The sequence below is a fragment of the Sebastes fasciatus genome, chromosome 11 (genome assembly GCF_043250625.1).
Source record: "Sebastes fasciatus isolate fSebFas1 chromosome 11, fSebFas1.pri, whole genome shotgun sequence".
Lineage (NCBI taxonomy): Eukaryota > Metazoa > Chordata > Actinopteri > Perciformes > Sebastidae > Sebastes > Sebastes fasciatus.
Window position 1 is genome coordinate 24,387,346 of NC_133805.1, and position 18,040 is coordinate 24,405,385.

Consider the following 18,040-nt stretch of genomic DNA (forward strand, 5'->3'; position numbering starts at 1 on the left):
TAAGTTAACAACATTAGTAGACACTTTCTAGGGGCTGCGGTGGTCCCACAGAATACATGAACTTAAATCAACTAACTATTGTGAAATATAAAACGTTAGGTGCTCTAACTAGGGCAACCTAATGACCACAAAGTAAACATTCAGTCAGCAGAAATATACTCCGATCGAAGATTCTCTCTACAGTAATCTGTTTACAGCTTTCAATATGGGATTTACCTTGTAGAAAGAGATTCAGTCATATTCAGGATTTCAAAACCCTTTCAGATGTCATTTCTTCCCAAAATGTGTCACATAAGACACGTTAAGTCATATCACCAGAGTTAACAGAAACAGGTTTTATCCACAACACTAATAAACAGAGTGGTTTACCAGTAAGCTCTGAAAGCACGCTGTGCTCCGCCAGGTGCTTCCTGTAAAGAGTCTTCAGCACTTTGGCGCTGCCGAACCTCTTGAAGCGAGTCTTCAGATTAGTGTAGAACCACTCCAGAGACTGTGTCGTCAACAACCTGAGAGAAACACAAACAGACCTGCAGTTTAAAACATAATCAACATGTACCTTATTCTGATCCTTCGGCGAATTTTTTGATAAATCTGCATGACAATACAGAACACTGAATGAATTAAACTTAACAGGTGTTAGTTTTCTAGTTGTGAAAAGGCACAACTGGACCACACTGTCAACCATCACACCAAATTTAAAGTTCCTAAATTAAATAGTTTCAGAGTTCTGCTCCGGAAAGAAAGTGTGACACGCAAACAGACGGCAGGACGGACACGCGGAGCGCAATATACCCCCGACTACGTTGTCACGGGGGTATAAAAAGCCGTCCAATGTACCATGGTCAAATCTTAAGTCCGGGGTCCTACAAAAAGAGCCTTTTGTGTAAAAAGCGTTTGATGTATGTCTCACCTTCAAGTCTCAATGTTTAAGATTAAAATGAACTGGGATGTAATTGAATGTTTAGGAATGACAGCTGTAGGGTGTTGCAGAGATATTCATGTCAGCATGTTTAATGAGTTACCATCTGTTCACTGTGCGGTTGAGTTGCAGTGTGAAGGGAGCTGAGTGAGTGTGTGGACAGGAGGTGACAGAAAGTCTCCAAGTGTGAACCACCTTTAGGTAACTCCTGGAGTCTGCGGTCGTGTCTCCTCATACAGACGAGTGGAGAAAACTGTCAGTGAGGTTTAACTACCAGCTCTCCTGTCAAATCTGTCCAATTATAAATTAAAAAAAAGACGACGCCTCCATCATTAAGAGGACAGCTGAACTGGAATTAAACAATATTATGGCATTTTCTCTAAGACATTATTATTCAGCTCTAGACATTTCCAAAGAAGTGATTTTTTTTAAGTACTAAATCATGAATTTTAAGTGTTTTGAGGTTCAGTGGTCACGGGTGAATTTGAAAGCTTTAATTGCCCATACTGTAGGTGTTATTGTGATGACTCTCAAGGTGTACCATCATTCCTGCTGGGATATCTGCAGCCACCCATAATCTACAACTGAATGGACTGACAGTATACAATATTTATAATGCACAGTATTGTATAGTGCATTTATTGTAGTTTTTAAAAGGATCAATGGCGATATTCTAAATTTTTCTTATTGTAAAACAAATCCCACGAAAGCGACAATGAATTTAACTTACTAACAAGTATTGTCTGCGTAGCCAAACCCTCATTAAGCTTATTTGTGCGCTATAGAGCTCCATTGTTGTCCAAAAACTATTAAAATACATCAATGAGCCACACTTTTGCACTGGGCGACATGTGACCTTGTTACCACGAACATGGGCACTTTAGTTTATTCTGAGTCAGTCTGCCATACATATTCCTGCTGCTGTAAATACTCACTAAAGGCTTTGAAAACATTGGATAAAAAGTCAAATCCATATTATCATTGCAAAAGTTTAACTAAATATGAATACTTAAACAGGGAAAACATGATCAGATTTGCAGATATTTTACTTGTGTATAAAATTGTTCATGGTCTGGCCCCCCCTCAATTCAATGAATTCATTAAACAAAATTTTTGCTTAGTGAATTTCATCAAATTTTCCAAAATCAAAACTCATCAACCAGAGCTAGTACCAGAGGGGATTGTAAAATACCACAGACCCACAGGACTAGGGAACATCACATCTCTCCACTCTTTCTCCTTATCTATAAAAACAGCTGTCACTGGACAATCAAACATGCTGTCATAATCTGGAGTAGTGGTTATGTCATTGTTTCACTAACTGTCTGTGTCTATGTGCTTTTATCTATGCTCGCAGCTATACACTGACTATGTTTACATGCATGCACACAAATACAGAGTTATCAGATTAAGACAATGGTTTGATTTAACAGAGTTTGATCAGATTTTGAGAAATTTACGTTAGTATGTGCTTGTTATCAATTTAGACGACATAAGTGTGTATATCTCGATATGTAATTGAATCACGACACGATTCCATTGAAAGACGATAAATTATAATAGTGAATTATCGCCCAGCGAAACATTTTAAATCTCAACCTCTGACTGGTGCATCAAAGTCTCTCTGTAATATGAAACAGAGAAGCTGGATTTAACAAATGCAACACAAAAACAAACCATTCTAATAACAAAAAAAAAAGGAGAAAATTGCCTTGGTACATACACGTTTAGTTGCTTCACATCTTCCAACACCATAGTCTAGTGAGTCTCTTTCTCTCTGTCATGTTGTGTTAAACTGAATATTTCAGCCAGTGGAACACTTTATACTGTTCTGTATCCTAGTGACTATGCTGGGAGTAATAAGTGCTAAATCCATCTCTCCAGCAGCAGAGTAAGACCTTAATAACCTTTGACGTCACTGTCAGCCTCTCATCCTTAACTTGACACACACACACACACACCATCAGAATCACTACTACCGCCACCACCGCCCGACCTTACCTGCTCTTCTGGCAGGCGGAGCAGAGCCAGGTTTTGTCCCGCTTGTTGTAGACCCGGCAGGCCTTGCAGACGTTGTAGTGGCAGTCGTGGCACTGGCGCTTGGGGTTGAGCAGGAAGGTGAAGGGCGAGCAGCAGCGGATGCAGCAGCGCTGGTTGAAGCAACTCTGCCGTGACAGCAGGAGGCAGCGACTGCCCTCCTCATCCAGCTCCTGCTTCAGTTCACTGTGGGGAGGAAGAGGAGGAGGAGGAGGAGGAGGAGGAGGAGGAGGGGAGAGAGAGGGGATGGTTAGAGAGAGGAATATAGTGACACCAGGAATGTGTGACAAAGAGAAGAGTTATAAAAAAATTATGGAAAAAACAATATGATATAGTTCCACTCTGTGAGTTTACTGGGTCAAATAAGTTGATTATCCCAATGAGGACAGCCAGTCACAATGATCCTCAGCCTCCCTTTAATGAAAATGAAGCAGAAATTAAAGTGCTTTCACAAAGTCGGTTATTAATAATTTTCTAAACATCATTTAAAAAGGTAAATGATTGAAAAATGCAGCAATATCTCCCTTAATGTACATTATAATTGAATTCTCATTCATAAATTTCTTGATTGAATATTTAAACAGAGCATTTATTTATTTCACATTCATTTAAACGTCATCTGCTATGCTCATGTAAAGGTTAAAGAAGGAGGATATGCTGAACACAACATGTCAAACAGATGCAAACATATCAGACGGGCTAAAGACGACGGAATAAGACATTACAGCAGGAAAACAAGACGGACGGAGGCAGAAGAGAGACAAATGGAAACTGGTGTTATTAGCGCAAGAAGGAAAGAGTCACAAAAAAATCCATTATTTTCACATCAGGTCTGCGGGAGCACCAGCCATTACTAAATCATTTATAGGTGCATGATTATTACTGCAGGAGACTGATGGAGTCTGACAACACGAGGACTGAGGCAGAGAAACAAGAGCCATCGTGAGTTTAATAGTTTGTTTCATTTTAGATTTAAATGATTCAAATTCAAAATGAAAAGCAAAAATTTAATTCCTCATGCGTAAAGGGGAATGAGGAATTTCATTTTTAGACTGTATTCACTGGTTGTTTTAAAGTGAATTGCTGTGTATATGTGGTTTATGGAAAAAAAAAATAGCTTGATAAATAGACAGAATTGTACATGGAGAGAAAAAAAGAAACCAGCGATAAAAAAAAAAGAAGAAAATACATAAAAGCGGCTGTAATACACATCTGATAATCTCAAAAGGGTGAATCTGGAAATGTTTTTTGTAAATATATTTTATTGATTTTCAAAGTTTTTATCCTACGAGAGAAAAGATACAAAACATGTATATTTGACTTCAATATCAAGTCACCGACTCAACCCCCAACTACAAAGAAACACTTCATCAAACACGTTGACAAATTGAAATCCTAATTTTTAAGGATTACAGGTTACAGAATACATTCAGGTGAAGGAGGGAAAAACATAAGATAATCAAATAATTGTATTAATCACTCAAGCAAAAAGGGAATAAATAAATAAATAAAATAAAAGAAGAGGGAGGAAGGAGAGGGGAGAATGTTCATTACTGTAATGGGACTCTTTATCGAGGGGTTCTTGTAGAGAGTCGTAAAAATCCAAGTACAGACGAATTAACCATCCAGTGCATATATGTTGTACTACATATTGGCCACTTCTCAGAAATGTTTATCTTAGGGTAGTGTTATAAAATGAATGACAGCACACTTAAGGTTACCATTGATGCAATGCTATAACATATTTTCTAACTCTAGGGATGTACAGTATACCTTGCCGAAAATCAATTATTCCCCTCAGATGGTACCGACCAACCCTACTGGCTCACGGACTAAAAGGGCTTCCATATCCTGACAAAGGTTTTAGAGGACCATTTGAGTGTGTATTTAATTTTTTCTAGCTTTAAGAAATATATTGACCTCTTTGACCCAGTGAGAAAAGGACTGAGGAGCGTGTTGCTTCCATTTTTAAAAGGATCAAACATCTTGCAAGGAGTGTAGTGAAAGCTATTAATACGTTGGCTTTATTTGGTAAGAGACCGCGAGATTCCTTTGATGTTGAACCAATGCGTGCACAGACTGGGTCAGGGTCAAATTGGGTTACAAACATCTCACTATAAGCTTTTTAAAATACTTATCCAGAAGGTGTAAAGTTTTGGACACAGCCAGAATATGTGCATTAATTCCGTTGGCTGACCTCCGCATCGAGGGCATAACGGATCAATGTTCGGTTCTAAGACTTTCTTTAATCGAGGACGGCCTTATAAGATGTGACTTAGGAGTCCTTTTTGAAAGCCACATTTCTTGAACATTGGCACTGACCTTTAGGTCACATTTTCTTTAACTATAAATATTTAACAGTGTCCCTGAAATGCCCGTCTGACAGAGAGACGGCTCCCCTCTTACTACAGCAGCCCACTCCATTACTGAAGCTCACTGGATGGTATAAATAACTCTCACACAAAGTCACAGCAAATGACTCACACAGCAAGATGTAAGATAGTAGAGTAACGTGCACAAATATACATGAACACAGTATCCCTCACACGTGTAAACACACCTCAGCAGGACAAACTGCAGCTAAGAAGAAACAACAACAGTCATTCATCATCTGAATACTTCAGAGACATGAAACATACAGTATATGTAGAGCAGCCCTCTCTGTCCAGTATCTGTATATGTAGAGCAGCTCTCTCTGTCCAGTATCTGTATATGTAGAGCAGCCCTCTCTGTCCAGTATCTGTATATGTAGAGCAGCTCTCACCTACACAGTATCTGTATATGTAGAGCAGCTCTCTGTAGAGTATCTGTATATGTAGAGCAGCTCTGTACAGTTTCTTTATATGTAGAGCAGCTCTGTACAGTATCTGTATATGTAGAACAGCTCTCACCTACACAGTATCTGTATATGTAGAGCAGCTCTGTACAGTATCTGTATATGTAGAGCAGCTCTCACCTACACAGTATCTGTATATGTAGAGCAGCTCTCACCTGTACAGTATCTGTAGTGCTGCTCTGTCCTCACACAACCTCGTCTAAAGCAGCTTTCGAGCCTCAGACATAAAACGAGAACAAACAAGGAGAGACTTGAGCTCCGTCAGCTGCAATAATCCTCACAACAAGTCTGTTTCTTGGCGATAAGATGACGTGATGTCTACTAATGAAGAAGATTAGTCATGTTGTTTATTATACATAATGTAAGAAAATATACCTGCTGTGCTGCTTTTGAGCAGTAGAAACAGGGAAGCTTGAGGTTTAATGTGCACACGTCACGTCTTGATTGCTAATGGTAAATATAGTTATTTGAGTCTAAACAATAACTTTCTTTTAATGAAAGAAATCACTTGCAGAAGATAAGTAAGATGGAATTAGATTGTTTATTTCAATGATTAGTGGCTAAAATTTATTTTGGCCAGACATCCACCCTTTGTATTTTGTTTTGTTGATCAGTTGAATCCTATTACAAATACATCTTTAATACAATTAGGTGTTAATCCTTGTAAAAGTGTAAAGTGTTTTTTCTCCAGGTCTTTGAAGGATTCATTTGAATATTGCATCAGAAATATGACGCACAGATTCACTAACATGTAATATAAGTTTTAAAAAGTAGTACATTTGATAACAATGGGATTATGTGTAAAATCTCAAATAAATATGTTTAATAAATATGAATAAAATGCAGAACCAATCCATTTTTATATAATTTAATTTTCATTAAAATTATTATTTCATTATTGGTTGGATTGGAGTGCTGAAAAAAAAGTGCTAAAAATGATTTAATAAAATCTAATAAACCTCATTGTGAAAATAAAAATGATAATAATGAGGTTGGTCTATGATGCTGTTTTTATTCATATACTTATTTGAATACAAATAAGTATAGGCTTACTTGTATGCTTATTTACTTTATTTTAGAACTGCAACGATTAAATTATTAATTTTTAACGATTAGCTATTAAATTAATCGCCAAATATTTTGATAATCGATTAACTAAGTAATTAAAAAAAATATCTCTGATTCCAGCTTCTTAAATGTGAATATTATCTGGTTTCTTTACTCCTCTATGACAATAAACTGAATATCTTTGAGTTGTGGATAAAACAAGACATTTGAGGACGTCATCATGGGTTTTGGGAAACACCGTTTTTTACCATTTTATAGACCCAACAACTAATCGATTAATCGGAAAAACAATTGACAGAGTAATTGACAAGGAAAATAATCGTTAGTTGCAGCCCTACTGTATTTAACATTGGTCATTTTGAACTTCCATAGAGTACTCAGTATATTAATTGTGAGTAATATCTAGATAGATACCTGCAAAGGATTCAGGAAACACATTAAAGCACATCTCTTTATGTCTCATCATTCGTTTTCTGTATTTCACTGATGCTTTCACCTTCCTGTAACACTGAACACAACTTCACTTCCTCTCTCAGTCAGCCAGGATTAACATCCACGTTAAGGCTCTGCGTGTGTGTGTGTGTTTGTGCTGTGTATGCTGTGTGTTGGCTGGTGGCGCTGCAGAGAAACATATGCCAACAATCCCCAAATCATCAGGGGCCTCATGTATAAAAGACTGCGCAGCTTTCACACTGGAAGATGGCGTACTCACAAAATTGGAAAAGTACGTACGCACAGAAATTTTCACATGTATAAAACCGTGCGTACGCCTGTTCCTGCGCACCTTTCCTTTATACATCCCACTTGACGTGAAATTGAGCGCAGCTGCACGTGCCACTTGGTCCGCCTTGTCTCCTCCCATTAATAACTATGCAAATGACTATAAACACGCGCCATGCTGTCACTTATTGTCCAAATAACAACGGCAAATCACGCTGGAAAAGGAACAAAAAAGAAGAATTTCACAGAGTGTGAAATTGAAATGTTTGTTACTGAGGTGGAAGCTAGAAAACATATTTTATTTGATGGTCTTTCATCAGGAATCAGTAACAAACGCAACGTCTCCACAGCAGCTGACCGTGCGCTCCCGAAGGTTCCCGAAGGCTTCCGAAGGCGCACGATCAGCTGCGCCCCGTGCCTTGACTGCTGAGAGGCGCCGGTCTGGCCGCGTCCTCAAATATACTATACGCTGTGCTGGAGTCACAGAGAGAGATTGTCAATACAATGAAGGATAATATATATATATGCAACGAATTAAAAAGAATGAATGATGGTGGGATAAGTCATATATTAAAAGACCTTGTTAAAAAAAAATGTTTGTCTCAACTCACCTCGTTGCTTTACATTCTGTGTATCTCATCCAAACGGCGCCATATAGCTGCTGCATTTGGCTCATTGTTAGGTGTGCCAGGGTCCGGTTCATCCATCTGTAGCTCCAGGGGACACAGGCTCACCACGGTGGTTTGCCACATTGTGCAGCACGCGATTTTGTTTTTGGCACGGTGGTTAAGTCATGCCATCTCTGGGAAATTAGTTTAAATGTGTTTTTGTTGTGCCTCTCTGATGTTAAACTTTATGCGCAAACTAGTTAAGAAATATGTGGGTTGTTTTTTTTGATCCCACATCATAAATAAAGCTCAGTAAGTTGAGTGGAAAAAATATTTTTACACATTTAGGGAGTTTCAGGACTTTGTAGTTTGACACTGCCAGATGACAGAGTTTGGAAGACGGCCCGCACATTCTCACGACTGGTCTAGAGTTTGCGGCACGGTCCGCACATTCTCACGTCACGTTGATTTTTATACATCCCGGCGTGAGCGTGAAACACAGCGTACGCAACATTTTAGTACGTACGCACCGTTTATACATGAGGCCCCAGGTGTAGTGGCGGTAAACCGACTCTAGTGGCTTTTTCCTGAGAACTTGTCATTCTGCTGAAAGATTTCACATAATAAACACAGTCTGACGTGTGTGCCGCATCAATATCACAACCAATTCATACTCACAACACAGCCAGTATGCTGCTAAATCTAGTCTATATTTCTTGAATCGAACAAATTGTTTTCAGGATTACCATAAAGCTTATACAATCAATTACCAGTTTATTAGGTACACCTCGCTGAAACTAATGCAGTCTAATACAACAATAAATCCTACCTTCATGAAGGTTAAAATCATGTTCAGTTTTTGTTGAAACTGTTTTAAAGATGTATTGATTCTGTATATTGTGGTGCTGTTACATTGTGTTATACTGAGTATAGTATATATATTGTCACATCTAACTATAAAGCGAGGAATCTGTCTGTCTTTCTGTATGTCCATCACATATCTCGAGAACTGCCGTTCCGATCTACTTCACACTTGGCGGGTGTATTGCTAGGGATCCCATGGAGTGCCTTGTCAAATTTGGTGCAATATGGGCATGCGACACATTCAATATTAATAAACAAGTGACCTGCGCTCTGTGCAGCAGCGGGGGTGAGGCTTCACGGCTCTGCAGACAGGTCAGCACGTCGTCTGCAGCGGGCAGACCGCGGCTTATTGACTGCAGTTCACTTGCTTGCTGCTGATATACTAACATTACAACCGAACTCTTCTTCACTTCCCTAGAATCAACGAGCGATGAGCGTTTCTCGACAATGCTGCAAAAGGCACTTCCTTGGGGCCCGGCAATCGGCCTGGTCCGAACAGCCACGCACTCCAAACGGGCACGAGCCCCCGACAACGCTGCGAGCAGCAAAACCGGAAAAGGCTAATGGGCACACGCTCTGAACGGCCACGCCACGAACGGGCATTGCACTAGTAAGACACAAAAAAATTAAATAAGGACACTCAAGGAGGCAGAACATGAAAGTGAACAATTAAAAACACAAAAATAGTCAAATAAAGTAAAGAGGAAGAATAGAAATGTTTTAATGCTAAAAGTATGTTTTTGCTGTATGTTTGTGAGTCGTGCTTCAAAATAAAGTTTTTCTGATTAGGATAAAGACCAGCACCATATTCTATTTTGTATTGCATTATACACATGCATGTATTCTTAAATTCAGTCTGCTCTGACTGATATAAACAGGGCGGACAAAATACAAAAACACCTCTCTAACACAATACAGTTCAGCAGTAACACAAATTACATCCTTGAAAAATGACCATAAAGTTGAATCAACACTTCTCGGAAACAGTTTCAACTAAAAAAAACTGAACATCATAACCTTAATGAAGGTAGGATTTATTGCAGGGCCGTTGCAATAGACCGCATTAGTTTTAACTCAGTGTACCTAATAAACTGGTAACTGTGAGTATCTCACAGTTAGTTTATCAGAAACTGGACACAACATGTGTGTGCAAGTGAAATCTATGTAAAATACATGCATATCCATTCCTATAAGTGTTACTACAAGCGTTGCCTTATTTCAGAGATTATAAGAACTAATCATTGTTCTTTCTTCACGATTTTAAACAGGATTACAAAGGATTATTTGAATTGTACTTGACACTGTGAATACAGATTATAACAAATAAGTACACACACTAAGAAGGTGTGATTAATATTGTTGTTGGTTATAATAATAACCCACATAAAATCATTGTTTCATTTTCACTGCTGAGCCTTTTCCCTGCTCAACACTCCCCCTGTTGGCTGGTAGATGAATCTCATCCTAAACTATTTCTTCTTTTCTCTGAAGAGAGTACCATTATCTACAGTAGCTATACTGTTGCAACAACCTAGAGAACAACGCAGGTCAGACTTTATCTAGCATTATATCAGTGCAGTTACAACTGGGAGCGTGATATTTCAGTAATCTTCCACGGGCAGCTTTACAAGATTGTGTCCAGTGATGCAACATCAGGCCAGATGAGCTGAGTCAACAGTGACAGTTTCTCTCTGCATGAGAAGAAGAAGACGGAAGGCCCGCTCTTGTGCAACCGCAACCACAAGAAAAGTACAACTGAACACTGCATTCATCACTCATCTGTATTCCCGTCTAATCTTAAACTCCCATCAATCACTCGTCTCTGTTTGACATTCAGACAGACTGCGGGATTTCATCTCAGAGGGTGTCAGAAAGAAATTGAAAAGCAGGATGCATGAAGTCAGAGCCCACTTAACGACTAGAGGAAGCAGTGCACAACCAGCATGACATGAGGGATTTACTTCTTAGAGATCTGAAAATGCTACGTGACTTTGTCAATGTACTTTTGCTGAAGAGGGGATGTGGTGTGAATGTGTTTGACATATCAGCACAAGTCTAGTCATATCTGGTATTTTAAACAACAAGATTATCTGTAAGTAAGCATCTTAATTGTTCACCACACTTGAAGTGAGAGAAAGCAGAAAGCTCACCACTTAATCACTTTGGGTCACACCGTCAAACCTTCCAGTTACAAGAGTTACCCTGACTCATCTAGAGTTAAATTTACACAGCGGAGGAGAGTAACTAAAATACTGTACTTAAAGGGACTATTTGTAACTTTTTAAGCGTATAAATGTAGCGGGTCGCCACACATGCGCGCTTGCATATGTGTGTTCGCGTGTGGCCGCTGCCTTTCCTCCTCTGCCTGCCTGCCTTCACTCAGAGAGCGCGCGCGTTCTCAGCTCGCTCCACCTCTAGACGTGAACGCGCGCTCACTCCACACTGCAGAAGAGTTAGTTTAGCTCTGAGAATATCTAGTGAATGTACAGGGGACGTTTTTGCAGAAATAACTGCTGCAGCTCCTCCAGACCTATAGAGGTTTCCCGTGTCTTGTGAAGTGACGGAGCTCCTCAGCTAGTAACGTTATCGTCTCGTTACCGACCGGGTGCCGGTGTCTCCCTGCTCTCTCCGGCTGCGGGCGGAGAGAGCAGGGAGACACGCTGCAGAGCCCCGCTGCATCAGCCTGCGCTGAGGCAGTAAAAGCCAACACTAAGATCAGATCTAAATCATGTTCATGGAGAGACCTTCGTCTGGTCAGCTAACATTACTGCCAAGCAGCTGAAATATAGAGTGATATTGTGGTTTTAGCTGACGTGTGTCGCCTCACTGTTTTGAGCGATGCTCGTTCATGTCCATTTAGAGCGAGCACAAGCACGAGCCCGACACTGACTTTCGTTGATTTCACGGCCACAGGAGTCGCTGTTAAGAAGCATTTCTGAAAGTTACAAATAGTCCCTTTAAGTACAATGAGGTACTTTTACTACACTACATTTCAGAAGCAAATATTGTACTTTTTTACAAGTGTAGTTCAAGATTTCACATTAAAAAAATTAAAAAAACAGACCTTAAACGAACTTTTTCTAACTTTTTAAGCGTATAAATGTATCGGGTTGGGATACATGCGCGCTCGTGTGTGGCTGCTGTCTCTACTCCGCTGCCTGCTTGTCTTCACTAACACAGCGCGCGCGTTCTCGCTGTCTCGTTCCACTTCTAGACGTGAACATTCGCACACTACACACTGCAGAAGAGTTAGTTTAGCTCTGAGAATATGTAGTGAATGTACGGTGGACATTTGTGCAGAAATAAATGCTGCAGCTTCTCCAGACCAACAGAGGTTTTCCGTGTCTTGTGAAGTGACGGGGCTCCGCAGCGAGAAACGTTGTCGTCTACGACCGGGTGCCGGTGTCTCCCAGTCGGGAGGCGATAACGTTTCTCTTCCTGCTTCAGCTCTGGCATCGACCCGCTTTTGCTAAAGCAGGAAAAGTCAACACTAGGATCAGCAGTGATTCATGGTGAGACCTTCGTCTGGTCAGCTAACATTACTGCCAAGCAGCTGAAATATAGAGTGATACTGTGATTTTAGCTGAAGTGTGTCGCCTCACTGTTTTGAGCAATGCTCGTTCATGTCTATGTAGAGCGAGTAAGCGCGAGCCCGATGCTGACTTTCGTTGACTTAATGGCCACAGGTGCCTCTGTTAACAAGCATTTCTGAAAGTTACAAAAAGTCCCTTTAACAGAGCTCATCAAATGCAAACACTATTCAATCAGTGGTTCCCAACCTTTTTTCAGCATATGGTCCTTAAAAATAAGCAATTCCTGTTTGAGACAATTCAGATGTCTATGAGTTGTTAACCGTTCCACCAGAGAGTGATTTTTCCTTTCCACTTTTCAAGATGGTTTCGTTGAAATAATTATTCAAGGCCCAAAGAGGTAAAATTATCCAAAATATCCAAATTTATCTTGTGACCTTTAGGATGCACCACCGGACAAATCTACCTAACAGTACCTGAAGTGGATTTAGCTCGACCTGGACCAGCTGCAACAGTAAAATGCTCGAGGTCAAACAAAGTCGCTTCATTTTGTTGCATTTCCTTCCTCATGAAACATTCACAAAGCAGATTTTAAACAAAACGACAACCCACTCCTAGAAAAACAGCTCTATGGGGCTACTAGAGGTCTGAAACTCCACAGAACTACTAAACTAGAGTTTATTAGCACTGCTGAGAGCATCTGTAACTATAACAAATGTCACCTTACATGAACTTGCACTCCAAGCGATCGTCACGTAGGCCAGAATTCAGTACAAATTCCACATTCCTCTGTTGGAAATCTTAAGGAAATTACAGCCATTAAGTTTATCTTGCATGAGTGGTCCAATTTGTTATCGTTTGATTGGGTTCCCTGAAGGCTGAAAGCCTTTTCGGTACGCAGAGGAACAATGTAATGTGAGGGAATAAAGCACGAGGAGCAAGTAACAGAGTCAACAGGAAATTACATAACCATGTTATTCTTTACCTCTGACAAGCAGACAAATCATTACCCATTATTATGTACCTCTCTCTCCCTCTCTCTCTCTCAGGTCGATATAAACCAGAGGCTCAGTTCAAACCCACCCAATTAGCATATTATTCTGACTTTGTGTTCCATCATCTATCTGTCATGTGCTCTGAAGGTTTTGAAGAAACCAGTCTGAGCACAACAGGAAAGGGCGATCACTTCCTGTCCGGTGCAGACAGGCAGGATGGGAAACACCCACAGAGGTCTGAAAATGCCTCAAATGCACACTGAGCCCCACACAATGTGAATGTATACTGCTTTTACAATATATTATACTCCAATGCTTCCATTTTATTCTGTTATTATTTGGCTTTCATTTATCTCTTGACTCACAAAAACAAAGTTAGTCTAAAACGTCCTGTGATAATAAACTGTCTGTAATCAATATTTTTATAACAATGTGTCAAATGACAATGTGAAAGGGATCGCTCTTAGTGATTAACTTAAAGAAAATGATCACCTGAATCTGTAGCTCCTCTCAGCTTCACAGCGAGTTTCAGCTCACTGTTTAGCGGTCTTCTCCAAAGTTTACCGGTTTGGTTCATCTCACCATTCTCATAGTGACGTTTTCAGCCGCAGCAGGCAACTGCTTTCATCAAAAAAGCTCTAAAAACCTACAGTACACTACCTGCTTAGCACCAAACAGCAGAACAGACACACACAGAGACAAGCTGGTGAACTTAGCGGAGCATTTAGCAGCTAAAGAAACAGATATTTCCCTCAGGATTTGACCAATAGCAGGGCTACAAGAGAGTGAACATCCAGCTCTTTAGTTGCTAAATGCTTCACTTTGTTCACCAGCGAGTTTTTAACTTTATCTGTCTGTAGTTTGGTGCTGAGCAGGTAATGTACTGTAGGTTTTTAGAGATTTTTCTCTGCTGCTGTGGCTGAATACAACACCGAGACATTAAAGTTGTGGGACGTAAAACCAAAACAATGAGCTGAGAGACGCTAAATTCTCTATTTTTTTAACTACAACAACTCCTCTCACATTATAAATAGTCATTTAATCCATCGTTCATTTGAAATCTTGATTAGAGCCACATCAAACAAAATCAACTATTAACAATGTCTTTGTTAGACTGTCTTGATTATATGTAAAGCTCTTATGTAGTATCTATGAGGAGCGGTGAAATGGGACTACGTAATGTAAATTTACTCAAGTATTGTACTTAAGTATGATTTTTAATCCAATAATATATATTATTCTGAAATGAGCCCTTCTGCATAATGAGTATTTTTACTTTTGGTACTTAAAGTATATTTTGATGCTAATACTACAACTACTTTTGTACTCTTTATTAAAAGGAACAGTGTGTAGGATCTGGCGGTGTCTAGCAGTGAGGTTGCAGATTACAACTTCTCCCGTGTGGCAGGCGTTTAGGATTGCTACGGCGGCCGATGTGAAAACGCAAATGGCCCTCTCTAGAGTCAATTGTTGTAAGTGTAGAGCGTGTGTGTACGTGGGAAGGGAGTGGTGAAGCAACGGAGAAAGAGAGCGGTGGCAACGGGAGCGAGTAACGTTATCGTCTCCGGTCTAAGCAGGAAAAGTTAACAGTGTTTGGTTTGTCCATTCTGGGACACTATTGAAACATGGTGGTGCAACATGGCGGACTCCGTGAAGAGGACCCTCTCCCTATGTAGATATAAACAGCTCATTCTAAGTTAACAAAAACACAATGCTTCTTATTTTCAAATGATTATACACCTAAGAAAACATTAATATTATATTCCATTTCTGCCAATAGATCCCCCTAATTGTTACACACTGGTCCTTTAAGTAAAAGTTTGAATGCAGGACTTTTACTTGTAACAGAGTATTTCTACACTGGGGTATTGCTACTTAAGTAAAAGATCCTCCGCCACTTATCCTAAGTTGTAAATATACACTTCTTGTTTTATGTGTTAAAAGTCACCATGGAGGTCAGAACTAACCTGAGGCGCTGCTCCTCCGTCTTGCGTAGCCTCATGTCCCTCTGCACCACCTGCAGCACATGCTCCGCCTCGTTCTCCGACAGCCCCGACAGATCTAACTTCCTGCCCATCGCTGACGCACCTCTAGCTGTCACTCAACCCCTCTGACCAATCAATCAGCTCGTTGATATCATCTAAAGAAGATAAAAATATACATCAAGGAAAAAAAACAAAAAACTAATCAGAGCAGAAAATGACAGTGAAATGGGTTATAAGTAGACAAGTGCACAGAATGATGTTAATAATCAGTGGTGAAAAGTACATTTACTCAAGATCTGTAGTGAAGTTAAATGTTGAGGTACATTTCTGCTATTTTCTACTTCTACTCCAACACAAGTCACAGGGAAATACCGTACTTTTTACTCCACTACATGCATTTAATACCTTTAGCTACTTTGCGGATTAATAGATTGAAAGATTAATAATACAAAATACGATCAACAAATAAATTAAGAATATTATTATGGATGAATATAAGACTATTGATCAATATTAAAGTTATGTACATATGCATAAATCAAAATTATGAATGCAGTAAGCAAAAAAAGTAAGTAAAAGATCTGAGTACTTCTTCCACCACTGTTCATGTTATAACATGCTGAGCAGTATAAGTACATGATGTATGTACTTATATGCTTTATGAGGTTTGTAAAGCACTTTAGGGGAAGGAAAATGTATTTATATAGCACATTTCATACTCAAAATGCTTTACAGATTACACAAGAAACAAATGATAAAAAAAAAAAAAAGCAAGCACGCAAAACACACACAGAGTAAAAAACAATAACTAAGTTTGATTTAAAAGAAAATTAATTAAAATTAATGGTGAACAAGTAGGTTTTTAACTTGGATTTGAAAGTAATCAGCATTTTCTCAAGTGTTAGCTCTTCTGGCAATTTGTTCCACATTTGAGCAGCTTCACAATGTTTAGTTTTTGACTCTGGGAACAGGAACAGCCAGTAATCCAGAACCAGACGACCTGAGAGGTCTGCAAGGTTCATACAGGGTCCGGAGATCTGATAAGTATCTTGGACCTAAACCGCTCAGTGATTTATGGACAAGCAATATCATTTTGATTCTGTGAGAAACTGGTACCCGATGCAGTGACCTGAGGAGACATCAGATGGATAAAATGTTACATGAATAAACTCATTAATTTAAATTTCTTCCACCAGGATGGAGATTTACATCTGCCTAGAAGTGGAACCAACACGCATATTAGTATATTTGATCCCATCAGTTATTGGCTGTTTAAACAAAATGTGACTTGACCTGTTACCAGCTGTGAATGTCAAGGAAAGGTTAACAGTTTTCTGTGAATGTCAAGGGGCCAGATGCATAAACTTAACTTAAAGACTAGTCTTGGCCTTAGACCGTCAAGTTAGACTAGTCTGTAAATTTGAGGTAGGAAAGTTAGCCACCTCTCCCACAGGCTAAGCCTGAGGTGACAGTTTTGTTGCTGTGGCAACTATTAGCTAAATATTTCGACTGTTGATCCATTTCTTTTACTATTTCAACTGTTTATCCATTACTTTTAGCTAACTGTTTCAACTATTGATCCATCACTCTTAGCTAACCATTTCAACTGTTTACCCATTACATTTATGCTGTTTATCTTTTCTGTTATTTTTTCTCTTGTGAAGTGTCCTATTTCACCCATAATGCATTGCGCGACAGGCTATCTAAGTCAGTCTTACATTAGTCATTCATAGGGAAGCTTTATGCAACAGGTTAGCAAGTCTGGATTAAAGTTATATTTAAGACAAAGACTAGGTCTATTTTTATGTAACTGGTTTCTTCATCTGTTTGCTGTTTTCTCTATTTACTGCTGTGTTTTTCTGTATTTATTATTATTGACTGTTAATGTCAATAACCACTGTTGGAACATTAAAGCTTTACTCTAAAACTAATTGCATTTACTGTATACACTAGTCAGTTTATTAGGTACATCGAACTAAAACTAATGCAGTCAAATACAACAGTCATGCAATAACACAAATTAATAAATACATGAATAAATTACAAACAAACAATTTGCATTATAAAGAGAGATGTTTCTGTTGTTTAGCCAACAAGGGGTGGACAAAAAATAGAATAGGAACACCTGTCCATATTATGCAATACAGTTCAACAGCATCAAACTGCAACCTCCAAAGTGATCATAAAGTGGATTCAGTGCTTCTCTGAAACAGTTTCAACAAAAAATGAACATGATCAACTACATGAAGGGAGATTTTATTGTTGTATTAGACTGCATTCGTTTGAGCTAGAGCAGGGGTCAGCAACCTTTACTATTAAGAGAGCCATTTTAGACAAAAAAAAAAAAATCTGTCTAGAGCCGCAAAACATTTGAGCATTGTGATGAAGGTAACACAGTTTATAGTCCAAGTATATAGTATATAAGTCTAATGCAGTCAGGGCCAAAGTGCAAATGTATTACGGAGTATTAGGGCCACA

At 39.2% G+C, this 18,040-nt stretch overlaps 1 protein-coding gene across 5 annotated transcripts in view; it reads right to left on the reverse strand.

The window, feature by feature from the left end:
* The window catches only part of myripa (myosin VIIA and Rab interacting protein a), a 44,096-nt gene that overhangs the window by 23,499 nt on the left and 2,557 nt on the right, over window positions 1–18,040 (reverse strand). For all 5 annotated transcript variants that reach the window (XM_074651733.1, XM_074651734.1, XM_074651735.1 and 2 more), the window contains 3 exons: window positions 15,545–15,717; window positions 2,921–3,142; window positions 370–506 (listed from right to left, as the gene is read on the reverse strand). In XM_074651733.1, the coding sequence (XP_074507834.1) occupies window positions 370–506; window positions 2,921–3,142; window positions 15,545–15,654 (469 nt within the window). In that variant the 5' untranslated portion in view covers window positions 15,655–15,717. The remainder of the gene's footprint in view (window positions 1–369; window positions 507–2,920; window positions 3,143–15,544; window positions 15,718–18,040) is intronic.